Source organism: Protopterus annectens, chromosome 10.part0, assembly GCF_019279795.1.
Source record: "Protopterus annectens isolate FY-2018-M chromosome 10.part0, PAN1.0, whole genome shotgun sequence".
In the NCBI taxonomy this organism is placed as follows: Eukaryota; Metazoa; Chordata; order Ceratodontiformes; family Protopteridae; genus Protopterus; species Protopterus annectens.
Window position 1 is genome coordinate 1,163,298,876 of NC_056744.1, and position 26,901 is coordinate 1,163,325,776.

The 26,901-nt window shown below is 39.8% G+C and overlaps 2 protein-coding genes across 3 annotated transcripts in view; one reads left to right on the forward strand and one right to left on the reverse strand.

The window, feature by feature from the left end:
- The window catches only part of RPP38 (ribonuclease P/MRP subunit p38), a 28,224-nt gene extending 4,001 nt beyond the window's left edge, over positions 1-24,223 (reverse strand). The window contains exon 1 of one of the 2 annotated variants that reach the window (XM_044085904.1): positions 24,119-24,223. The gene's annotated coding sequence lies outside the window, so the exon portion shown is untranslated. Of the gene's footprint in view, positions 1-23,872; positions 24,021-24,118 lie in introns of those variants that run through there. The other variant, XM_044085903.1, reaches the window with a different exon arrangement.
- A 162-nt stretch (positions 24,224-24,385) lies between these two features.
- The window catches only part of RAD54L (RAD54 like), a 652,988-nt gene continuing 650,472 nt past the window's right edge, over positions 24,386-26,901 (forward strand). Inside the window, exon 1 of the mRNA XM_044085902.1 lies at positions 24,386-24,785. Coding sequence (XP_043941837.1) covers positions 24,783-24,785 — 3 coding nt within the window. The 5' untranslated portion in view covers positions 24,386-24,782. The remainder of the gene's footprint in view (positions 24,786-26,901) is intronic.

Below are 26,901 nucleotides of genomic sequence, written 5' to 3' on the forward strand. Positions count from 1 at the left end.
TATTTGAGTGTCCCACTAGAAGAGGCACTGCATAGGTAGTTTGTAAAAAAAAAAAAAAAAAAACCTTGTGGGACTCCAGTGGGGTTAAGTAGAAAGGGGGAGATATGATGTGACCACTTTACGGATTGTTTTCGATCATATAGGTAACTGTAGAACCACTTGTAGCGTGGGAGGGGTATGGCCTAAGTTAGAGAGCCTGTCCAGGAATATGGAATGCAAGACAGTGTTGAATGCCTTAAGAAGGTCAAGAAATAGAGCAGATACAAAGCTACTTGCATCTCTAGCTAAGTTTACAGATTCGGTAAACGATAGGAGGGCTATGGATGTGCTGTGGCCCGGACGAAAGCCATGTTGGGTATGTGCAAGAAGATTGTTTTGCAGCAAATATTTCATTAGTTGTTGATGAATACATTTTTCTAGTATTTTGGAGATGGGAAATAGAATGGCTATAGGTCGAACGTTGGTAAGGTCAGTGGAGTTTCCCCCTTTGTGAACAGGGATGATAAGGGACATTTTCCAGATACCTGACACTAATGATTCTGAAGTAGATCTATTGAGTAAGGTGCTGACGAGGTGTGCTATGAAGTCAGCAGCTAATTTTAGGTATAGAAGGAGGGAGGTTGTCCAAGGAGGTACAGCAGGGTTTAAGCTTCTGCAGTAATCTTTTTAGGAGGCTTGCAGGTACTGGTTGTAAAGAGAAAGTGGTTGAGTTATTGGAAAAGGGTTTTGAGTTGTTAAGGGGGAGAAGGTCAGAACTAGACGAAGGGGCACTGTTAAGGGCAGATGAGGAGGAAGAGGAGGCGGGGCTGGAGTTGGGGGTTTTAAAGACTAGATTGTCTATGGATTGTATAAAGTGACTGTTGAAGTCTTTAGCAATTTGAGAGGGAGGGGCATTAAGTGAAAGGCATAGGTCTTTTTCTGCCCCTTGGTTAAGCAGGGTTGAGACAGAAGACCAGAATTTTTTTGAATTGCGCAGCATTTTTTCATTACTAAGAATGACGTCACAATATGAACAAAACAATGCTGACTTCAACAACTGGCTTAGCTTCTGGTGTCATTCAAAGGGGGTCCAATATATATCAACCTGGAATGGGATGGTAGACTATTCTAAAGGTTTTGCCAGGGCTTTCCCCATCTGCATCTATCCCCCCAAAGACTTTCACATATTGGGTAAAAACTTGTCCACTCCATAGTTTCTCAACAGCTTCTACACAACATAAAACAAAATCTGGATAAGATAAAGATATTGCTGCTCAACACTAGGAGTTTTAACAAAACCTCCACTCCCTACAAGTACTCCTTGCCCTGGAAAGCAACACGGATATATGCATCATCACAGAGACATGGTTCAAGAACACAGACAGCACCACATCACTGCAAGGTTTCAACACACACCACATGCTCAGGCCCGATACACTAGATGAAGGAAGGAATTAAAGGCAGTGCTGTCTCTATATTTGGAAGAAGAAAACAAAACACTTCACATCCAAACTAGTTAGACAAGATCTGGAACACCATCCAAACTAGTTAGACAAGATCTGGAACACCATACCTCTCAACTGTTCAGATTTTCACAGAATGTGCAAATTTTTGCTTCATATTTCCAGTTTGTTCCTCATAAAAATTATGGTTTTCTGGCAAATTATTGGGGACTGAAGTCAATAAATAATGGCACACGTTTCAGACTTTGTATCTTTCAAGAAATACATGCTAATTGTAAAGCCTATAAGGTTATAAGAGCGATATTTAAAACTTGTCCAAAACTTATCCCTGATTTTGAGGCTTTGTCCCCCCGCCATTATTTTCAACTCTGTCCAAATTTATGCTAATGTAAAACCTATAAGGTTATAAGAGCGATATTTAAAACTTGTCCAAAATTTGTCCCCGATTTTGAGGCTTTTTCCCCCCGCCATTATTTTCAGCTCTGTCCAAATTTCTTGCACTTAGATGTTGAGAGGTATGCATTCAGCTTACCATTAACAACACAACTTATCACATCATAACCAACTACAAGACCTCCTCTATGCTCCAATCCCATTCTCCTAGGAGAACTCCACTACTCCCCCCAATAACTGGGAGACATATACATACACTAACTTGCATGTCCAGAGATTTCTGGACTTCATCAATACAAACCTCTCTGGACCAGTTATTCTGCACAACAAAGTAGTAAAATCCTGCTCTTGGTACCACCAATACAGGACAGCTCTGCTTCTTAGCAACTGTAACTTCCACCATCGTCAAAATGAACCCCATATCATTTACTCACCTTAAGGCTGAAAATATAAAAAAAATGAACAACACGCTGGTTGTATAAGTGTGCACACCCTTAGACTAATACTTTGAAGCACCTTTTGATTTAATTACAGCATTCAGTCTTTTTGGGTAGGAGTCTTATTAGCATGGCACATCTTGATGTGGCAATAATTGCCCACTCTTCCTTACAAAAGCGCTCCAAATTTGTCAGATTGTGAGGGCATCTCTTGTGCACAGCACTCTTCAGGTCACCCCACAGATTTTCTATTGGATTTAGATCTGGGCTATGGCTGGGCCATTATAAAATTTTAATTTTCTTCTGGTGGAGCCATTCTTTTGTTGATCTGGAAGTATGCTTGGGGTCATTGTGCTGAAAGGTGAACTTCCTCCTCTTCTTCAGCTTTACAGATAACACCTGAAGGTTTTGGGCCAAAGTGACTGGTATTTGGAACTGTTCATAATTACCTCCACCTTGACTAAAGCCCCAGTTTCAGCTGAAGAAAAGCAACCCCAAAACATGATACTGCCACCACCGTGCTTCACTGTGGGGATGGTGTTCTTTTGGTGATGCGAAGTGTGGATTTTGTGCCATACACACCTTTTGGAATTGTGGCCAAAAAGTTCAACCTTGGTCTCATCAGACCATAACACATTTTTCCACATGCTTTTGGGAGACTTGTATTGTTTTGCAAATTTTAGCTGGGCCTGGATGTTTTTCTGTGTAAGAAAAGGCTTCCGTCTTTCAACCCTATCCCACACAGTCCAGACATATGGAGAATTCTGGAGATTGTTGTCGTGTATAGTAGAAAACCGGCATTTGCCAGAAATTCCTGCAGCTCCTTCAGTGTTGCTGTAGGTCTCTTAGCAGCCTCCCTGACCAGTTTTCATCTTGTCTTTTCATCAATTTTGGAGGGATGTCCAGTTCTTTACAACGTCATTGTTGTCCCATATTTTCTCCACTTTTTGATGACTGTCTTCACTGTGTTCCATAGTATATCCAATGCTGTGAATTTTTTTTTGTACCCATCTCCTGACTGATACCTTTCAACAATGACAGCTTTGTAAGCTCTCTGCGAACCACGGCTTTTGCTGTAGCAGGCAACTGAGTTAATGTCAGGAACATCCTACTAGGACAGTTGAACTTTATTTAGGGTTAATCAGATTCTCTTTAATGGATGGCAGGTGTGTACCCAAGAAGACGGAATGTTGTAATTAAATCAAAAGTTGCTTCAACAGAGTATTAGTTTAAGGGTGTGCACACACAAACTATTACTTTAAGTGTGCACACTTATGCAACCAGCGTATTGTATGTTTTTTTATTTTTCACCTAACAGAGTTGTTTTTCAACTGAATTGTACAGGTTACAGGTCACATTAAAGGTGAGAAAAGTTTTTAAATGATTTATTGTGGTCCCAATTTTTATATCACAAAAACCTGGTATTTTAACAGGGGTGTGTAAACTTTTTATATCCACTGTATTTATGTTGAGTTCATAGCAGGGTCCAGTTTTCCTGACAATTGCCTAACTCTTCATAGTCTTAAATGAGACTCCCATTAATGAATGATAATGAACCATTTAGGGCTGTGACTTTAAATGGCCCTACAGAGCCATCTCATTTACCTGTTAAACTGCAACTAGCTGAAGCAAATCTGGAGGACATTGGAACTTTCTTTAAAATATATCCTAGTCAGTGTAGTTATGACCTCAGACCTGGTACATTAAGTTACAGAAAGCGAATACTCCCATAAAGGATTTTTTTTTTTTTTTTTACTGTTTTAACTTATGTTCCACTTAACTCAGTTTAAGTCTATCAAGAATTGAATGGTTCATCATCAAGTTGCCCTAGTGGCTCCCTTTAATGAGCAACACTGGAGTACAGGTTATGCGAGTCAGAGTTAACCCCGCCACAGAACTGACCTTTACAAAGAAATGCATGCTCAAAACATTTTAAACCTGGTATACTCTTCTAAAATGTTACACGCCACAGAAAGGTTTCTTCTCTCCATCATACAACACTGTATTGGTACCATTCTGAAAAATCACATACGCTTGCCATTAGAAGCAGCCAAATTATCTTCTTGGCAAATGGCTATACTATGTTTTTATTGTAAGTAGAAATTCAAGAAAACTTTATTACAACGTTTATCACTTTTGAAGGTCCCTTAACACAATGAAGTACAACTGCTTTATTCAGTACTTTCACCTCTACCATAAAATTTTTCATCGGATAGGAATCAGCCTCCCAAGTCAGGTAGCATCAAAACACAGTTGTGTGAGCACACCCACCATAGCTGTAGATGTTAGAGCAGGACTACTGTTGCAGTCATACTCATGACACATTGAAATTAGCCACTGGAGAATGTCTGCCTAGGGTTTCCCTTCACAAGATCGAATGAATCGAAGCTCGAAACCCATAAGCTTGAGCCCAGAATCTCGAACTTCCATTCAATCGAAATTGTGAATGGGAAGTTTAGGGCTTAAAGAGTCTACTTACCTTTTTGCAAGGGGCAAGGTCCCCCCTGCATCCTCGCAGCTAAATCTAAATGCTCTGTGACCGCACTATAGAGGAGGACAGTGAAATCTTCCGGTTTGCACTTACGCTTACAGCGCAAACCGGAAGATTTCCCTGTCCTCCGCTGTAGTGCGATCTCTGAGTAGGAATATTTAAGTAGGGGGGTGTGGGGGTGCAGGGGGGCAAAGCCCCCTGCAAAAACATTAGAAAGGTGTTTTTTTTAGTTCTCCTTCCCATTTTCAAGTTTTTGTAAATTCGAGATTCTGGTTTCGGGCTTATGAATTTCGAGTTTACAGAAATTCGGTCATGTGAAGGGGAACCCTGCCTATCCAGTCCAACTCCCACAGCCATGAAGATGTCCTGGTTTGAGCTGGATCCCACCTGATATAAGGGCACATACCCTTGTCCCAGACAAAAAATGTCAGCTTGTACCATATTCAGTTATTTTTGTCGGTGAAGATATGTTAGATAGGACTGGTGAGAGAAACAGGCCCCTTTTGGTTTACATGCAACTTCTTCATCATCTTATTTATTGGGCTAAGAAGAACACATCAGACTTAACCTTCAGAAAATAAATAAATAAAAAAGTTCCTACTGCAGTCCAAACAGCTCATGTCTTAGACTACAAAAAAATGGATCCACCCCCTGGAACTTACCCAGGCCAACTGCAATAAAAGAAAGAAAAGCAGTAGTGTTACAGTAGATGAGAACACAGTTTTCTCCTAAACTCCGCTACCAGACTGCCCCCACCAGAATCGGGACAAACCATAAGAAGGAATGCAGGCTCGAATTCATTCCTAAAGACTTAAAAATTTTCAGATGACCTTCACATCAGTAATACAAAGATATGGCACTTTATTACAATTATCAGTGCTTTAAAACTATTTGAATTCAATGCAGTGCACACAGTTTATTCTGCTCAAATTTTATGAACATCTGCCACCTTAACAATTTTCTACACCCTTGTATGATTGCTCATTTCTGTGGACTGCAATGCTGACAGCAATGTGCTGGAAATTCCTTCTAAAGACAATTACTTAAAACAGCTCATTTTAGTACTCTAAACCACAAGCTAGATTCTTCTCTTCAACTCTTCCCTCTCAAAAGTGCCTCTTGGGCCACCTCAAATGCTACCTCTCTGGACACTTCTTTGATATTTCAACATTCCTCAGGGCATCAGTAACACAGTCTCTACATTCTGCAGTCACTCAGTTATACTTGTCTTGAAAAATTATCTTCCGTTTCTTGTATACGGTATCCCCATCTTCTGTATGAACTTGGCTGCACCATTGATTCAGAAACACCACCATCCAGTTGCTTCACACTTGACCTTGCTGATTTCTTACCTTTCTCACTTATGAAATAAAGAACAGCATCTTGCATGTTAAGCACAACAAAACTTTTTGTTTGGATTTGAGTCTGAGGAGTAAGTAAAGGCACAGATGCAGGAACTGTACACAGTTTATAACCCATCAGTAACTGAGCTAGTGATAGACCCTCTCTCTATAGTAGAATATTTCTTTATCCCAATAAGGGCAAGTGTGAAATAATGCAACAAAGTTCTGTGACTTCTTCATGAGGTTTTATGACCATCTGAATTGCTCTATGAACTTGACCATTAGATTACCACTTGTCTTAACTATGCACAAGGTGCTGAAAATCTTAGTGTTCTGAAAACTCTCAAACACCATATTGTGGGTCATAGTCTAATATTACTATGCCTGCAATTACAACTCTTGAAACTACAGCTTTCAGTGTACTGCGTACACATCTAATAATGGTACCTGTTAACTCCCATGACATCAGGGAGCATTGAAGAGCAACACAAATCACATACACTTTCTTAAAAACTGAAACATCCTGTTCGTGCATTACTGGGGGTCTTTCCAGAAATATATGCTAAATAATATATTCTCTTCAACTGTTATAGTTACCTTTTGTTGTCGTTTCTTTTGGCTTTTCCCAGTTAGGGGTCGCCACAGCGGAACTCCGGTCCACTAATGATTGGCAGTAGATTTTTACATGCCGAGTTGCCAGCCCTGACGCACAACCTTCAACGAAGGTACGCCCATTCACGCATGTCTATACACAGACGATGCTGTAGCTGAGAATCGAACAGGGCAACTTCTATCTGTGAGGCGACAATGCTACCGCAGCACCACCACTGCAGTACTAACTGTTATAGTTACCTACTTATTTAAATTTGTTTACCATGGAAGAACACTGATTAAACAGGGTTCTGTCATAATGAAACAAAACAATGTACAATTTGCAAATAACAGTGGTTTACATGCATGTGTAAGCACAGAAAAATCGAAACAATAGAACCAAACATATATAGAATTACATAAGTGGAATGGAAACTGGAGAATGGAGTTGTAGTAGAAGTGGTGGAGATGAGGCTAGGTTAGGAAAGCTAACAGCGGCCAGGAAAAAGAAAGAGAACAAGGTTAAGCATAGAGGGGTTAGACCAGTAATGGTGTGGTAAACTGAATCACAGTTGGGAACAAGATTATGCATAGAGGGGTTAGACCAGTAATGGTGTGGTAAGCTGAATCACAGTTGGGAACAAGACTATGCTGTTAGGAAAATGTATAACTGCAATGCAATATGTAGGTTTAGTGTATTAAGGGTTAAAAGGAGTTAATACATTTATTCTGCTTATTCTGTGCGAAAATATGCAGCTGCTAGAAGCTCTGAAGAGAGAACAATGGATGCCTGTAAATCCACCATGGTCAGCAGAAAGTGTATTGAGGCCAGGAATGTACCTTGAATGTATCATATCAGAACTAGAGAAAGAATTGTGAAAAACTAAGGGAAGCTGAAACAAACTCAAGGCCAGGTTGTTTTTCTCAAAAAACATGTTTTTGCAAGACAGCAATTATTTGATCATGTCAGCAGCAAATCTAATAATAGCATCTTTCTGTGAACTTGTAAAAAACTGTATAAAAACTGTAGGCTGAACTATGGAAAATCAGACAAACCTTGTACCTACATGCTTTGTCTCCTTGCTGCAAGTAATAAAGGGTGCCTTGCTTGAACCTTACGTGCATTGATCTTTGTGCTTTAACAGATTGGTCCTTCGAGCCGGAGCCCTCTCTTCACCATGGATCAGACGGCCAGGTGGCTGAAACCATACGGGGAAGAAACCAAATCGGTTCTTCTATAGTATATAAAGACCTCCAACTGAATTGTTGTCAAGAGTCCAGTCACCTTCTGATCTGCGACTGAAGGACGGATTTTCCGAATCAGCGATCAATCACGTGGGCTCAGGTAAGGTGAATCTACTTTTTCTGTTTCAAGATCAGGGATTAGATGTGTATCGTTTCTGTCAGATTGTATTTTCTTACAGTCAGGGATAGAAAAAAAGGTACAGTCTTGTCACAGATCAAGTGAAACAGATCAGTAGACTTTAGACAGTCATTCTGAAGAGACTATAACAAAATCTGTGGTACACGTAAAAATTTGAAGGCATCAGAGAATATTTTCTGTACAATCTACGTAGCAAACAAAAACAGAAAAAAAATGGGTAACAATTGTACAAAAACACCCAGAAACCCACTGACGGAAGATGCAAAATACATGCAGTCGCAGCGTGCAGACAACGTTAGCTATTTTTCAAAATGGGTTATTAAGTATGAATTTGGCGGGAAATTAGAAAGGTCCTCACTTATCAAGCAACTCAAAACCGATTCCAAGGGTTAAGTAAAAAAACAACGGCAGTTAGGGATTCCTCAGGCACACAGATGGCTGGAGGAAGCAAACCGCAAAGACCAAAAGAACAAAGATTCAAAGGCAATGTTTTTAGATAAGAAAGACAATAACTTGGTAATGGCATCGGCACCTCCGCCTCCCCCACCTTTACCAGAATACGGAGCGAGTGGACAGGTTAATGCACCCACATTATATCCTATGCTCACTGGAGACAGGGACAGCTTAAAACTGAAATTAACTAAAAAGTTAGGGATCCCATCGAAACTAGGTCCCGAACAAAGGCAAATAATCAGGAAAAAGGCTCTGAATTATGGCAGGTAACTAGGAATACACGACCTGTAGAAGAAGAAATATGCCCATTTATAGAAGTTCCGAACCCTCAGGCAGGACAGGAAGATCAGACTCCAACTATCCTAGTGTATAGACCTTGGACTCCGGAAGACATCCGGAAAGCTACAGAAGGGATTCCCCATCCAAAACTTAATTTCAAAAAATTTTCAGAAGATTTACAAGGAATGAGGCTGAGTTATAACTTGAATGAGGAAGAAATAGAAAAAGTAGTTTGACAGATTGTAGGACCAAATTGGTACATGATTTGTGGCAAGTGGAATTCTCGTGACGCTGCACAAAAACCCCTCCCACATAGCAGCGCAGAATTAGACACTAGAGTGAAGGGACTTACAGACCGCATCTCTGAGAAATGGAAACCTAGGGCAGACTGGACTTGCATTAATCAATGTGTCCAGCAGGAGGGTGAATCAGTTGACCAATATTTTGCTAAACTGTTAGAATGTTTTAACAACCACTGTGGAATGCAAGTTCCTGAAGATCAAAAACAAGATTCCCCATATGAACAGCAGCTGAAAAATGCATTTCTAAAAGGTAGTAGTACACCTATAAGCAGTTTCATTACAAAACATATGGTTGACCATCGAACGAGCAGATTACACTCACTACTTGAATATGCTAGACATGCTGAAAGGCATTTTAATAGCAAAAAGAAAAAGAAGGCTCAGGTATTTTTCGAAGACGGAGCAAAAGTTTATGTAGTACACCCCGGGAAAAAGGGCAGGAAAAATACACAGGGAGGTAAGCAGTCTGATCAGCGATCAGAAGACTTTGAAGGACGTAAGAAAAGGGGAGAATGTTTTAAATGTGGTAAAAAGGGACATTTAGTGAGGGATTGCAGGAAAAATAAGAAGGTTACAACGGAAAACAAGGAAGGTGAGAAATGACTATATGATAGTCAGAAATCACTAGAAGTAACCAGTACAGAAAGGACGAATGAGAATGTGAAAAGGGAAATAGAGGAAGTACAGGGAATTGATGATGGTGAAGTAGAAGATGAAGTACTAGACTTGGCTTTATTGAGCTTGGAGCTCTATTTAGCAGATACAAAACCAGAAGTTACACTTTTGGTAAAAGGCAGTGAGGTTAAATTTGCGTGTGATTCAGGGGCATCACGAACCCTGATACACCCCTCCAAATTGCCAGAAAACTCAAATCATCCGACTACATATTAGTCAAAGCAGCGAATGGGCAGTTATACCGGGAGCCCCTCTCCCACAACATCACCATAACAGATCCTGTTTCAGGATTGACACAAAGAAGTAAGATTGTAGTTTCTGCAAAGTGCCCAGTGACTCTCTTGGGCAGGGATCTCATGCAGTTATTTAACATAGCGGTGGTTCCAACTATGCAGGGCATGAAAGCGCAGCGACAAACTGACACCTTTATGGTGCAATCGGGGAGTGAAATGTTTTATTGGGACAGTCAGGACCTGGTTACGACTGGTCCAGGTACTGTGACCAAAGAACTGATGAACGTAGCAGTCAGTAAGTTTCCTTCCCAGGACATTGATAAACAGCACCTGCTGCATTGCACCCTGTATTTTTGTAACACACCAAGGCCTGATAATGAGTATGAAAAATAATTATTTAAGCATTATACAAACAGATTGGTACTAAGAAACTTATACTGGGACGCAGAAGGAAATAGTGTAGCCAGCTGTTCACTGCCTCAGGAGTTTTTGACACTTTATAAATCCAATCGACTACCACATGTAAGCTTAACCAAAAATAAAAACATACGGTGGGCAGACCTCGGGGAGAGAGTTACAAGATGGGAAAAACAAACAGAACTGGAGTTGTCAAGACAGGGAATACAAGTACAAAAATTGAATTGGGTAACTCAAGCCAACTCAGCTGTACATCTGCAGTCTCGTGAAGATAGCTGATGGGTACTCCTGTTGACATAAGAAGAAAATGCCTTGCGGAGTATACCAGAGACCCTCTGGTCAACAGTATACCAGAGACCCTCTGGTCAACAGGGGAATCAGATGTAGGACTTATCCGTACAGCAGGACCAGTTAATATCACACCAAAGTCAGCATTTAGACCACAAAAGAAAGAGACAGTATCCCTTAAGAAAAGATGCAGAGGCAGGAATAAAACCTATCATAGCAGCATTGCTTAAGGGAGGGGTGCTAGTGGAATATCCCGATTCCCCGTGTAATACACCTTTATTTCCAGTTAAAAAAGCCAATGGAGAATGGCGTATGGTCCAGGATTTACAAGCTGTAAATGATGCCGTAATACCAAGGGCACCTATAGTGCCAGATCCACACACCCTGTTAAATGATTTAAAACCTGAGCATAACTATTTTTCTGTGGTAGATATCAGTAATGCATTCTTTTCAATACCAATACACCCAGATAGCCAGCATTGGTTTGCATTCACATTTCAGGGAAAAAATACACATACACGCGACTGCCACAGGGATATTGTGAAAGCCCTACAATATTCTCGCAAGAAAATGTCAAGCAACTTGGCAAGGTTTAATCCACCGAAGGGTAGTCAGGTCTTACTTTATGTTAATGACATTTTGCTAGCGGCCCCCACCCTGCAGAATTGTAGGGAAAATACCATAGCACTTCTACCATTCTTAGCTGTGGAGGGACATAAAGTAAACAAGGACAAACCACAGCTGTGAAAAAGACACGTAAAGTACTTGGGATATGTAATATCCAAGGGAGGTAGAACTTTAGATGAGGACAGGAAGGTGGCAATTTTACAGGCACCAAAGCCCACCACCAAGAAGGAAATGATGTCCTTCTTGGGAACGACTAATTTTTGTCTGAGCTGGATTCCAAACTATGCTTTGGAATTCGCGCCTTTAACTGACCTTATTTACAAGACACCTATGGCAGCGCAGGACTTGTTACAGTGGACAATGGAGGCAGAATCTGCTTTCTGTAAGCTGAAACAGTTAATAGCCTCCTCTCTAGTTTTGAGATTGCCAAACTATCATAAACGTTTTTTCCAGACTGTAGATTGCAAGCAGGGTTATATGACATCAGTACTAACACAACAACATGGGGATAAGCAACATCCCATAGCTTACTATTCATCACAATTAGACCCAGTAGCACGATCTTTACCACACTGTGTACAGGCAGTAGTTGCAGCAGCAATGGCAGTGCAGGCTTCGACTTCAGTAGTCTTATTTCACCCACTCACTCTAAGGTACCTCATGCAGTCGCGATTATTTTATTACAAGAAAAAGTAGCATATCTCTCTCCTGCTAGGCATCTCTCCTGCATGACCATATTGTTGAGCCAACCTCATATGACAATTGAACGATGTACGACCTTAAACCCTTCTACCCTGCTCCCAACTCCTGCAGACGGCACACCACACCGCTGCCTGCAAATAATCGAGCAGAAGACATTACCTAGGAAAGACCTCACAGATGTCCCCTTGGATAATGCCGAGGTGACATACTACGTGGATGGCTCATGCAAAAGGGGCCCTGCAGGACAGAACCTAGTAGAATATGCAGTAGTCTCGGATACTGAAGTTATAGAAGCAAAATCCTTACCGTATCATTTATCTGCACAGGCAGCAGAATTGATTTGCTCTGACACGAGCATGTACCTTAGCAAAGAATAAGTGTGTAAACATCTTCACTAATAGTCAATACGCTTTTTCCACTCTACATGTGTTTGCACAACAGTGGAAAAACCGTGAAATGGTAACATCTACTGGCAAACCTATAAATCATGCACAGGTTATTTTAGATCTCTTAGAATCCATTCAATTGCCTCGAAGGGTAGCTATTTGCAAATGTACAGCTCATACTAAACAGGACATAATTTCAAAAGGTAATGTGAGAGCTGATGCAGCTGCAAAACAAGCAGCTACAGAGGTATTCCTTCTAGATAAGGAATTACAACCCTCTGAAACCTTGAATTTAGATATGTTAAAAACAATGCAGACACTCACTACGCAAGCAGAAAAACAGTGATGGATAAGACGAGGAGCAATCCTCGAGAAGGGTCTGTACATCTCTAAGGAGGGAAAACCAATACTACCCTCTAACTTGTTCCGCTATGCGGCATTGTTGAGCCATGGGCAGTGCTATGTCTCAACAGGGGGGATGGTACAGCTGGTGAACCAGGTGTTCACAACGTACGGCTTTACAAACTATTCTAAATAATTTTGTTTAATGTGTCAAATCTGTAACAAACACCATGCACAGGGGGCAATAAAGCCTAAGCGAGAGAGTTTTCCCACACCACCATATCCGTTTCACACTATCTCTATGGATTTTATAGAACTAAACAAATGTGAAAACAAATATGTTCTCCAGGTGGGTGGAAGCTTTTCCAACCAAAAATCCGGATGCAGCTACAGTAGCAAAAGGTACTTAAGGAAATTATTCCTAGGTTTGGCATTCCGGAGAGAATATATAGTGACAATGGTACGCACTTTGTAAATCAAACCATACAGCAGCTGAGTAAGTTTTTTGGTATTTCTCTCAAAAATCATTGTGCATATCATCCGCAGTCTGCAGGGCTGGTTAAAAGGCATAATGGCATACTGAAAAGCAAACTATGGAAATTGATAGCTGAAACAGGAAAAGCCTGGCTATACTGTTTACCTTTAGCATTGTTGAGCATGAGAACTGTCCCTACAGCAAAAGGACTGATTCCTTTTATAAAGCTGTATGGAAGGGCTTATTACACACCCCAGTGGAAACCCCTCATGTCAGACCAGGAAGCTGATTTTACACTAGCTGAATATATGAAAAAGTTGTTAGTTCTAAACATCTGTTGCAGTTTAATTCTGTTTCAGGTCAAAAGCAAGCCGCAACCTCGGAAGTGACAGTGACGCTGGGTGTGGATTAAAATTGTAAAGAGAAAAAATTGGGCGTCACCAAAGTGGGAAGGTCCCTACCAGGTACTTCTGTCAACACCAACTATAGTTAAGATCGCAGAGCGGGCTTCGTGAATCCATCTGACACACTGCAAGCTAGTAAAAGACTTCGAGTTGGGTAAAGATCTTACCTCTCCACCGGGACTCTAAGCACAAAGTCTGGCTACAAAGGGGGGGGGGGGGTCAGATCAATAGGAACTGACTCGTCTCAACCCCAGTGAAGCAACCATCGGTGCTGAAGGTCCTATTAGGGAAGAGAGTAAGATCAACAGAACCCAAAATGAAGACTGATTTCCATCCCTTTGGGAAGAATGGAGAAGATAAGGGCAATATGGAGCAACCATTCCCACAGAAATATTGCACGACTATCCTGTTGACTGTATTAGTAATGATAATCTTTTTATTGTGGCCATTTCTCTTCTCAGCCACACAAGTAGAACGAAGTAAACGTGCAAAGTGGCACCCAAATTTCAATACTTATCAGGCTATTAAGCACGCTTATGCGGACACCCTCAATATCTCCAATTGCTGGGTCTGTGCAGCTATTCCTACTGCACATGGAGGAATACCCTTAATACAGATTCCCTTAAATATGAATCAAACCTGGCAAGCACTACTGAAGGATGCAGTGAATGTGACATCGATTAAAAGAGTGACCCTATTTTACCTAAGGCAAAAAGAGGAACAATATGCTTTCAAAACTACAGAAAAACAGAAGTTGGAAATAGCACCTGTAATATGACAGTGATACATTACTGTACCGGGAATTCCTGCACAACAACAAACTAAGGCCAGCAATTACAGGTTGGCAATAGCAATGACTTTACTGAAAGGAAGAAAACGGTTGATGAAAATCAAATAGTGTATAGTAAAATGTTCTGGGCTATGATCCAACAAAAGCCGGGTAACTATAAAATCAGCAACATTTCAGTCGCAATTCCTGACTGCTACTTCGTGTGTGGTGATAGAGTATATAAATGGCTATCAGGCAACTGGTCTGGAAGCTGTTTTCTGGCATATCTGATTCCAGCAATACAACATGTATCGACACTACTCCAGGGGAAAATTCGAAATGTTCGAGAAATCAAGAAACCCGCTAATCCGGTGGGACAAATTGATGCATCCTGGATATATCACCATGATCTAGCCCATGTTAGTGACAAAGAACTGTCGCACATGGATCTGGGCGATGACGTCATATCTTGGACAGGCATAATACCAGCATATGGAGCAGTGAAATCAATCTGTGAGCTGAGAAAACTATCCAAACTTCTTGAGACAATGAGTAATGTGACTTTTTCCGCCCTAGAATTGGTGACTAATGAACTCACAGCCATGAGGACAGTGGTGCTTCAAAATCGCATGGCTCTCTACTTCACCCTAGCGGTGAAAGCAGGGTTATGCGCTTTAATCCAGGAGGAGTGCTGTGCGTTATTCCTGACAACAAACTTGAAATAGACAGCCATCTCGAAATAATTCAGCAGGTGTTGGCCATGCCCAACCAGGACCGAATCCATTAACAGACTTTTTCCAAAAATGTTTCGGGGGTTGGGGCAGCATCTTGATGAACACTCTGATTGCCATCTGTGTAGGGGCAGCCTTACTAATGGTGTGTGGATGCTGCTGCATCCCCTGTATAAAAGGACTAGTTGAAAATTTAATAGACGCTTCAATTTCAAAGACTTTATATCAGAATGCTGAGTTAGAGGTACTGATTAAAAGCTGAAGAAATGCTTTCACAAGCTTGAACTGAATAACTCTCTAACTGCAAATCCTAAGTGGAAAATGGTTAAGGGAAGAAAAACGGTTTAGGCTTGTTTTGAAAGTCGAATAAAGTAATAAAAGGGGGGAAATGTTAGGAAAATGTATAACTGCAATGCAATATGTAGGTTTAGTGTATTAAGGGTTAAAAGGAGTTAATACATTTATTCTGCTTATTCTGTGTGAAAATATGCAGCTGCTAGAAGCTCTGAAGAGAGAACAATGGATGCCTGTAAATCCACCATGGTCAGCAGAAAGTGTATTGAGGCCAGGACTGTACCTTGAATATATCATATCAGAACTAGAGAAAGAATTGTGAGAAACTAAAGGAAGCTGAAACAAACTCAAGGCCATGTTGTTTTTCTCAAAAACATGTTTTTGCAAGACAGCAATTATTTGACCATGTCAGCAGCAAATCTAATAATAGCATCTTTCTGTGAACTTGTAAAAAAACTGTATAAAAACTGTAGGCTGAACCATGGAAAAATCAGACAAACCTTGTACCTACATACTTTGTCTCCTTGCTGTAAGTAATAAAGGGTGCCTTGCTTGAACCTTACATGCATTGATCTTTGTGCTTTCTTTAACATATGCATAGAGGGGTTAGACCAGTAATGGTGTGGTAAGCTGAATCACAGTTGGGAACAAGACTATGCATAGAGGGGTTAGACCAGTAATGGTGTGGTAAGCTGAATCACAGTTTAGGAAGAGTGAGTTAATTAGGTGGATCAGGTACATGTGAGGTAAAGTTACTACACAGCTGGAGATACCAGTTTAGACGACATGTCCTTTAGACTGACAGTTGTATTCAACCTTTTCTAGTAAGTACTCTGACCTAAAAAGGATGTAAAAAAACAATACAACACCAAGAATCAAAACACAAACTGCAGCAAACAAAGAAGTAACAAAATAAAAACTTAAGTTTGTCTACCAGGGCTTGAGGCATAAAAGTCCAAGTATTAGAAACCCAGGTTTATTAAAATACGGATTAGCACTTTCACAGGTATGCTTCGTCAGATCCTGACATAACAAATCTAAAAGGTAACAACTATTTAAACCAAAAAATACCAATCAAAAAGAAATACATTTTAATGAGTTAATGACCTTGCTTTTAGAGCAGATTTTAAAGGTATAGTGTGATTTAAACCTGGTGGTCTATGTGCCTGCGTGGGCAGCCACGGTGGTGAAGCGGTTAACGTTGCTGCCTCACAGCAAGAGGTTCTCTGGTTCAATTCTCGGCTGGGGTGCCTTCTGTGTGGAGTCTGCATGTCCTCTCTGTGGTCGCGTGGGTTTCCTCCGGTTTCCTCCCACATCCCAAAGACATGCAGTAGGTGGATTGGACACTCTAAACTGGCCCTATGTGTGAGTGAGTGTGTGTGTGTGTGCCTTCTGTGGAAGGTTGGGCGCAGGGCTGGCAACTCGACACCGTAAAACTCCACTGCCAATCATGAGCAGACAGATGATCTGCTGTGGCGACCCCTGACTGGGAAAAGCTGAAAGAAGAAGAAGGTCTATGTGCCTGCATAACAGCAATCCACTTCATCTCAAGAAGCTCTCATTAACAATATCACCTCCCCTCACATTCTGCCTGATTAATTCAACCACAGTGAACTTAAAAGAATGATCGTAGTTGCTTTTAACATGTTTACAGAGGGCATTCAAACAATTTTTTTCTGATATCACCCAGATGTTGTAGAACTCGATCCTTAAATTTCTGATTAGTCTTTCCTACGTAGAACGCTGTGCAGTCTACACAGTCGGCTAAATAAACTAAATTTTGATTCCTATAATTAGCATGTAAATTAAAATTTGTGTATGTGGTTGAATGGCTAAACATATTAGTGCAAGACATAGAAGAGCAGACCTTATCATGCTCTGCAAGGGAATGTCCCATATTTGGCCATGATTCTAGCATCCTTTCTAAAGGACGTATAACAAAGTTCCCTTTATGTGTTAAATTGTTCCTAAAAACAAACCTAGGTACATCCCCTACCATATCTCTTGTTGCATCAATAGAACGTAAAATTGACCAGTTGCCTTATATTCTGTATATTACTACTAAATCTAAAAGAGAAGACATTTAGGTCTATTAGAAGTTGATCTCTGACTAAAATTCTGATGTCTATGTAAATAGGGTAAACCAGTGGTGTTTCTTAAACTATCCACTTCATTTAAATTTGTCCTAACTTCCTTCTGGTTATAACCTCTATTGATAAAATCATTACTCCGTGTTCCAGTAGCTGTGGCATAGTCACCGTTAATCAGTACGTAATCTGGATACATGTAAAAATTGGCCTTTCACAATATTATTAAAAATCCTGGTGGGATGCATGCTCTGTCTACTCAGCAACTCATTTTTTTCTACACTCTTTCCAGTACACAAAAGAATCAATACTTCCATCATCTCTTAAAACCAATGTAACATCAAGAAAATCCATGCGTTCATAAGAATGATGCATGGTAAACCTAAAACAGGAACTATTTCTCTCCAAATATTGTACATATTCACATAATCATATGACCCTTCCCATAAAATAAAAAGATCATCAACGAAACGCTTGTAATAAACCAAATGATCTCTAAAAGCATGGTCTTTATATACTACAACATCCTCCCAATCTACAAGCACCAAATTGGCATAACTGTTCGTGCAAGGTATGCCCATAGCCACACCCAGGCGTTGCCAATAAATAGCTTCATCAAAAACAAAGATGTTATAATTAAAGATCAAATCCAATAAGGCACACATTAATTAAATTCTTACATGTGTTAAAATATTAGCCTTATTCAAAAAACTACGTATGGAATCAATCCCAAAATCGTTGGGTATGATCATGTCCAAATTAACAAAAATAAACTTCCTATGAATAAAGTCTAAATGTCTCACACATTCACCAAACGTTTGTAGGAAAGCTGCAGTGTCCTTAAGCACTGCTGGAGCTTTACTCAGAAAAGACTTAAATTGCTGTTCAACAAAGATTGATAAAGGCTCAGTGGCCCAACCCCGACCAGCTACTATTGGTCGCATGGGAGGGTTCTCCCTTCCTTTATGTATCTTAGGTAGGCCATTGAGCAAAGGGAGAATAGGATGCTCAACATACATATAATCATATTAGTCAGGAGCAAATCATCTAAGGAAACTTTAATTTCAGTAACAAATCGATTGACATCATGTTTGGTTAAAGGCATATACGTATTCACATCACTTAAAGTTGCCATGCTATGCACATAGTCAAATGTATTCATAATCACCACTGCTCCGCCTTTATCGGCAGGGTGTATACAAATAAAGACATTCTGCTTTAGCTGCGCTAAGGCTCTTTTGTTAAATTACAAAAGGTCCCATTGGTACCTGAAGCAAGCTTATCATAGATGTTTTTTTCACAAACTAACAAATTTAACATAAGGTGCAACTTTTTCCATCATTTCCTTCTCACAAAGGCCATGGGGAACTACACCATAATGGAGACATGCTTCAAAATGTAAGTGATGCCACTGTGCTCTTTTGAGCTTGTATAGTTGTTGTGTCATTCGGCTTTTCCCGGTTAGGGGTCGCCACAACGGAACTCCGGTCCGCTAATGACTGGCAGTAGATATTTACGTACCGAGTTGCCGGCTCTGATGCACAACCTTCAACGAAGGTTTTCAAAATCTTTCAACAGTGGCAAAAACACATCCATATCTACAGTGTTCTCAGCAGTACTAGCTATACCTGCATACATATTGTTCAATAGGAGGATTGCTGCCCATACACACAAGGCGTTCAAAATGACCTCTACATGGTAAATTGGCCTTTGTGTGCTATGAATGCCTACCTATAAAGACACATTTCCTGAACTCTTGATTAAATGCCAAAATCTCAATCTGGCCCCGAGTTTTGACTACCTGCGCCTTATGAATGATTTCTTTGCTCTTAGTGAGAAGGAAATGATGGAAAAAGTTGTTAAAATGCAAGATGAACTGAGTATTAGATTTAAGGGTGAGATTTTTACTGAAAAAATGTAAAATGTTTTCATCAATGTATCCTCATATGAAGATCACCTTACTGTTAAATAAGAGGAAAAAACTTGAAAGGGACATCAGCGATTTTAGGAATTGCCATATTTTTGTATGGCCACGGGCATCTAGAGCCTCCAGTAAAGCTGAGACTACAGAAACAAATTAAGAGCCTTCCATCTATGTGAATGAATGAAATCATTACATTAAAATTACAGAAGTATACGTAGTAACTACAGAGGGATTAAATTGATCAGTCACAGCATGAAGTTGTGGGAAAGAGTAGTGGAAGAAAGGTTAAGAAGAGACGTGATGATTAGTGATCAGCAGTATGGTTTCATGCCGGAAAAGAGCACTACAGATGCGATGTTTGCTCTGAGAGTGTTGATGGAAAAAGTACAGAGAATGTCAAAAGGAGTTGCATTGTGTTTTTGTAGACTTATAGAAAGCATATGACAGGGTGCCTAGAGAGGAGTTGTGGTATTGTATGAGGAAGTCAGGAGTGTCAGAGAAGTATGTAAGACTGGTACAGGATATGTACGAGGGTAGTGTGACAGAGGTGAGGTCTGCTGTGGGAGTGACGGATGCATTTAAGGTGGAGGTGGGGTTACATCAAGGATCAGCTCTGAGCCCTTTCTTATTTGCAATAGTGATGGACAGGTTGACAGACGAGATAAGACAGGAGTCCCCGTGGACTATGATGTTTGCAGATGACATTGTGATCTGTAGTGAGAGTAGGGAACAGGTGGAGGAGACCCTGGAGAGATGGAGATATGCTCTAGAGAGAAGAGGAATGAAGGTCAGCAGGAGTAAGACAGAATATGTGTGTGAATGAGAGGGAGAATAGAGGAATGGTAAGGATGCAAGGAGTAGAGGTGGCGAAGGTGGATGAGTTTAAATACTTGGGTCAATAGTTGAGAGTAACGGTGAGTGTGGAAGAGAGGTGAAGAAAAGAGTACAGGCGGGATGGAGTGGGTGGAGAAGAGTGTCAGGAGTAATTTGTGACAGACGAGTACCTGTAAGAGTGAAAGGGAAGGTATACAAGAGGGTAGTGAGACCAGCTATGTTATACGGGTTGGAGACAGTGGCATTGACAAAAAGGCAGGAGTTTGAGCTGGATGTGGCAGAATTAAAGATGTTAAGATTTGCACTGGGTGTGACGAGGGTGGACAGGATTAGGAATAAGTATATTAGAGGGTCAGCCCAGGTTGGAAGGTTTGGAGACAAAGCCAGAGAGGCATGATTACGTTGGTTTGGACATGTGCTGAGGAGGGATGCTGAGTATATTGGGAAAAAGATGCTAAGGATGAAGCTACCAGGTAACAGGAAAAGAGGAAGGCCTAAGATAAGGTTTATGGATGTGGTGAGAGTGGACATGCAGGTGGTTGGTGTGACAGAGCAAGATGCAGAGGACAGGAAGAAATGGAAACAGGTGATCTGCTGTGGCGACCCCTAACGGGAACAGCCGAAAGAAGAGGATGATGATGATGTGATGTAATAAGAGGAAACTGGTCAATTTTACATTCCGATGATGCAACTAGAGATGTGGTAGGGGATGTACCTAGGTTTGTTTTGAGGAACAATTTAACACTAAAAAGGGAACTTTGTTATAAGTCCTTTAGAAAGGATGCTAGAATAGTCTAAATATGGGACATTCCCTTTCAGAGCTTGTAAGGCCTGCTCTTCTATGTCTTGCACTAATATGCTTATCCATCCAACCACACAGGAATTTTACTTTTAATTTACATGCTGATTGTAGGAATCAAAATGTAGTTTATTTAGCCAACTGTGCAGATTGCACAGCATTCTACATAGGAAAGATTAATGAGAAAATTCAAGGATCAAGTTCTACAACATCTGGGTGATATCAGGAACAAAAATTGTTTGAATGCCCTCTATAAACATGTTAAAAGCAACCACGGTCACCCTTTTAAGTTCGCTGTGGTTGAATTAATCAAGCAGAATGTGAGGGGAGGGGATATTGTTAATAAGACAGAGCTTCTTGAGATAAAGTGGACTGCTATTATGCAGGTACATAGACCACCAGGTTTAAATCACACTATACCTTTAAAACCTGCTCTAAAAGCAAGGTCATTAACTCATTAAAGTGTATTTCTTTTGATTGTTTTTTTTTGGTTTAAGAAGTTGTTACCTTTTAGATTTGTTATGTCAGGATCTGAAGAAGCATACTTGTGAAAGCGCGAATCCATATTTTAATAAACCTGGGTTTCTAATGTGTTGGTCCTTTATGCCTCAAGCCCTGGTAGACAAACTTAAGTTTTTATTTTGTTAAAACAGGAGGCAGTGACCACCACAGTTTTGGTGCCAGTACAGAGAAGCAATGGCTAGCAGAGTGCAGTCTGAAAGAAGGGGTTTGTGGGGAACGACTGTCTCTGGTTTGGCTGTTTAGATTATAGATTTGAGGGGCAGCAGATTGCTAATCTTGGCTCTCAACTTTTCTATATGCCCATGGAAGTTTAGCTGTTGGCCTAGCCACATATCTAAAAGAAGTGCTGCTTTCAATGGGATTATTATCACAGTAAAGAATATGAAAGGATTTGGATAATCTTTTAGAGGTACTGAATAACATGGCCTTTTTGGCACTAATCAGTAGTTTTGTAGAGTTTAACCAGTGCTGTAGGTGAAGAAGGCCCTTTTGAAGCAGAGTTGCAAATTGTACAATGTGAAGGATCATTCCCATAGTTGACCATATAATTTGTATAAAGACACTGTAGTAAACATGGCAAGTTTAGTGAAAGTCTGTTGATGAAGACTGACAGAAGTGCCAGAGTGGAGCTTTTTGGGACTTCAGAAAGAATGAGGAAATCGCAGAAAAGACCAGATCCTACCTTTACCTGTAATGAATGGTTGAATAGAAAGTATTTGAACCATGTAGAAGCATCAGGACTGATCACAACATCTTGCAGCTATGCAGCTATATATATGGTCTCTTCTGTTATGATATCTATCACTCACAGTACAGTTCTAAATATTTTGCTCAGATTTAAATAAACAAAAAAAAACACTTCACTATTCCCAAATGGCATCCACTCGTGTATTCTTGCTAACATTTTTACCTTAACCAAGCATCGACTATAAGTTTGACAGTTTTCAACATTAAGCCTAATGTGAAACTAATCCCTTCTCAAAATGGAAAGTAAGGTTTGATTTTTTTTCCCCTCAAAGCAGTTTTCTATCTTGGTCAACTTCTTACCTTCGAATAACTTTTTATACATTACCAACAATTATATAAGCTTATTTTCTGTCACAGGCAAACTACCAATTAACTTTTTCACCAAGCTGTTGCTTTAGCAAACATGAATAACTCAGAACATTTGCTACACATACTTTATACTTTAATATTGCTAGAATTTATTTTACCATCCAAGCATTTCTTTTCAGATGGTCAGCAAAAGCTCTGGACCTATATGCAACTGGCTTATCGTCTTGCAATAGTAGTATACCCATTATATTCTGGCGTGCTTGTACATATCATGTCATTCATTTATTCACATCAAAATACTTACATGGAGCAACTTCTGTCACAGCTTTTCAAAAGTCTCTACTCCTATGCCATTTCACATCTTGTTCGATTAATTTTCTTAATGGAAAACTTCCTTCTAACATATCTGAAATACACTTTAGACACTGTATCATATATAAAACTTTTATGATTGCATTTGTATTTCTGGTCCGATTTTCTCGTCATCTGCTTTTAAATCTTCAGATCTGAAAATACATGACTAATATGCTTCAATATCTGCAGCTCTGATTACATAACATTTCTGTTCAGCTTTAGGTTAAACCCTTCAACCTCTTCAGTAATTTATTTGTCAAGCTCTTCAGTAGTTTGACCCACACCCTACATAATCAATAACCTTAACAGTACATTCATTCCCTTAATCATTTGAGCAACAGCTCCTTAAAGCACTTCTGGTGCAACTGCAATACCAAATGAAGGTCAAAGAAACACGAACATTAAACCTATACAGCTTGAAATTTACAAAAAAAAAAACCGTGTGGTGTCAGTACTACAAAGAAAACAACACATTATAATGTTCATTCTTCCTTCAAAATCGCTTGCAATTTTAACATGAGGCGTGCGTGAAACAGGAAACTTACTGTAAAACAGATATTCTTCTGAAAGTCATACACTTTAATTAAGGTCAGCATAAGCCAAAAAGATGTGAAAGAGTAACCACAATGGTAAAGTTAAAGCGCACCCCACCTAGCAAAAAGGGTACAGTATTCAGAAGTGGGGGAAAAACGGTAATCTCCTACTTCACTTGGAGATTACCGAAAAAACTTGGCAACCTAGTAACTATATGCTCATGTGCTGTATTTAAATATCGCATCAATACTCGTTAAATTATGCAGCATCATACAAGTAGCTTAGATCCAACAGGTCATCTTACCATAGTTTAAAACAAGTTCCAGCAAGCATAATAACACCACTCTACATAGTACTGTTACAGATGCGTTGCAACACTAACTTTCCACATGGCGACAGCTGCTTGCGATGGTGTTACACTTAAACATTTCCGGCTCTGTACTTAGTTAAACTTACTAACATACTGTGACTACAGAAGTCAAAGTCACAACCTGCGTTAATCTCACCAATTAATTAAAACACGTACCATGTTAATAAAGCAAAAACTTACCTTATGAATATAAAACTAATAAAAGCGCCATAACGCATAAGCAAAATCCTGAAATTAAGTACAAGTTACTGTGTAACAAGCCGAGTAGGTCAGCGCACGTGTATGACATCAGTATTGACAAGCGGCAGTTTCAAATAATGTAGTTAAAATGTACAGTAAATGAGATGTTAGTAAACAACTATGTAGAGTTAGGGGCCGCTTTTGCTGTTACTGGGTTGGGAAGAAGAGTAGACTGCTTTTAGAGAAGATTATTGTGTGGACTTTGGCAGCGTTTGATTTAGCGGGGCTGATAAAGTCTATGTAATATTGCCGCGAAATGCACGGAGTGGGTGGAACCCGTGAGAGGAGCTAAGATGCTACTGTTGGTGTCTTACGGTTGAGAGTTTTAACTTGCGCTTCCATTCCATTTTTTGTGTTCTGTTACTAATAGCCACAGCAAAGGAAGACAAATCCTGCTGCTTTCTGTTCGTGATGTCCGAAGCCATTTCCTGAACGTGGAGCATGCATTGTTTGGGTTATTTATTATATGGCATCGTGGAGCACGAATAACATTTCGGAAGAAGTTCTGTGTTTGTTTTTATAAAGTCTGTGTGTAATCGGATTCGGCAGGAATGAACTTAACGGTGTCTAATCCTGGTATGTCTTTAAAGAGAGGGGTAAGACAATGGTAAGTAAGCATAAACAGTTCAATGAAACTGGTCCATTTTACAGTAGATGGCCAGTAAATAAAACATAATAGCAAACAGTAGTATGCGTGCTCTGCAGATCAAATACAAAGGTTATTTACTACATGATAGCTGCTTCCTCTCAGTGTAGTGTTGCAAAACAGGGTAACTTACGGTAGCATCATATTGAGAATACTTGATATTATTGCTAAGCTACTGTCACAAATCTCACTAGTGTCTTTGCTGATGCTTGCTTTTTTAACCCCTCCTCATGTTTTCTAGCAAATCCTGTCCAAGTACTCTCCCGTAAAGGCATTCTATCAAGGACACACATCATCAGTATGTTAGTGAATTAAAAGCGAAGTGCATTGAAAGTAGTTTTTTTATACATCGTTTTTGTTGATTATATTTACCTAGACAAGTGGTTATAAATACCACTAATATTTAAATAAGTGCACGGTGCAAACTTTAAAATAATCTTGATTTACTTATCCACAACATCAAGAAAGCCCATCAAAACTGGGCACCCTACATAAAGTACCCTGTCTCCTATATGGACTCCCTGTCATGACCAACCTACAAGCCTCCCTTAGTTGTAAAATTGAACAGTGCTACAACAAACTTGTCAGATTTACTTGCAGCGCACATTAATTAGCACTAAAAACACTTAATTGGTTTGAGGTTCCTCACCACCTGTCTTATACTCCGCTCACCTTAATCCCTAAAATCATCCATACCCCATCCACCTGCCAAGCAGTTAGACCCTTCTCCAATAGTATCTTATAAATTGTCCCCTTTGGTCAAATAATAACTGCTTACCATCTACAAACCACAAAAGGGCTGTCAGTCTCTGTTCCAATAGGGTAGCTAGAACTTGAAATAAAATTCCTATATCTGTCAGTTGTATCACATGCCTTCAGCCTTTAAAACCATTACTAAAATACTTCCTCTCTGCTTTGTTTCTGCTCCTCATCAGGACATAACTATAAAACTTCTCATCACCTTTTTTAAACCTCCCTTTAAAGCACTAAATCACTTAACCTGCTTATCAGTTTCTAATACCCCCACTTTATTGTACTTAAACTACTATACCTGCTTCTAATTAGCACAAACAAGTTACTATTCCATCACTACTTTTCTGTTAATGCTCAAACTTGCTTATCTCCTCTAATACTTTCTTAAATGACTCCTATTTATTTTATACAGTACTCTTCTATCTGTAAAGTCTCAGTACAAGGCTTGTAAATTTAATGTCTGTGAACATGCAATCATACATAAATTAAATCATATTGACATAATTTTAGTTGCAAATATTATACATCAGTTATAGTTTATCCAGTCATTGTCAGACAAACATTACACAGTTCATTAAAAGCCTGCTTTTTTAATCCTCATTCTTCCTCTGCATGTATTGTTCCCACAGTTCCCATTTTGCTCCTACCCTTTTCTAAAGATCCCAATTCCAGTTGTTTTATCTATGTTACTATATTTACCCCTTCTAATACAGTTGATTTAGACTTTGATTTCCATTTTCTAGTAATTGCTTTTTTGGCAGCCACCATAATTTGATTCAGCAAGGCCTTACTATGTCTAGGCAATGCTGATTCTGTATCATAGGTCAAAAAAATAATTTCCTTAGTTATACCAATTTGCTCACCCAGTATCTCTGACAGAGGAGTCTGCAGAGAATCTTTAAAGTTTGCCAACTCATTACACTCCCAGAAAACATGTTCCCAATTACCTCTTTCTTCCCTATCACACCTCCAACATTTGCTGTCTATTTGAGGTATAAAAACACTTCTAAGCAAGGATCCGAAATCTTCTAGACGTTGTTGCATATTTGGGAGAAATACATATTATTCCCCGATTATTTCTTTGTGAATTGCTTATCCAGTCTCTTCCCAATCCTTTCTAACCGCCTCTGATTGATTCTTATAGTTATGATGCAGTATTTTATATGTTGTAATAAGTATTCCTTTTTTAACAGCAGCTTCTGTTCTAGATCTACTAAAAACGCTACCAGTGCTGGTCTTTCACTTAGGATCCCCTGTTGCTTTCTCTTTGCTCATACTCTGCCTCTCCTATCAAGTATTGATTGAAATGAGTCTGTATCGTGCA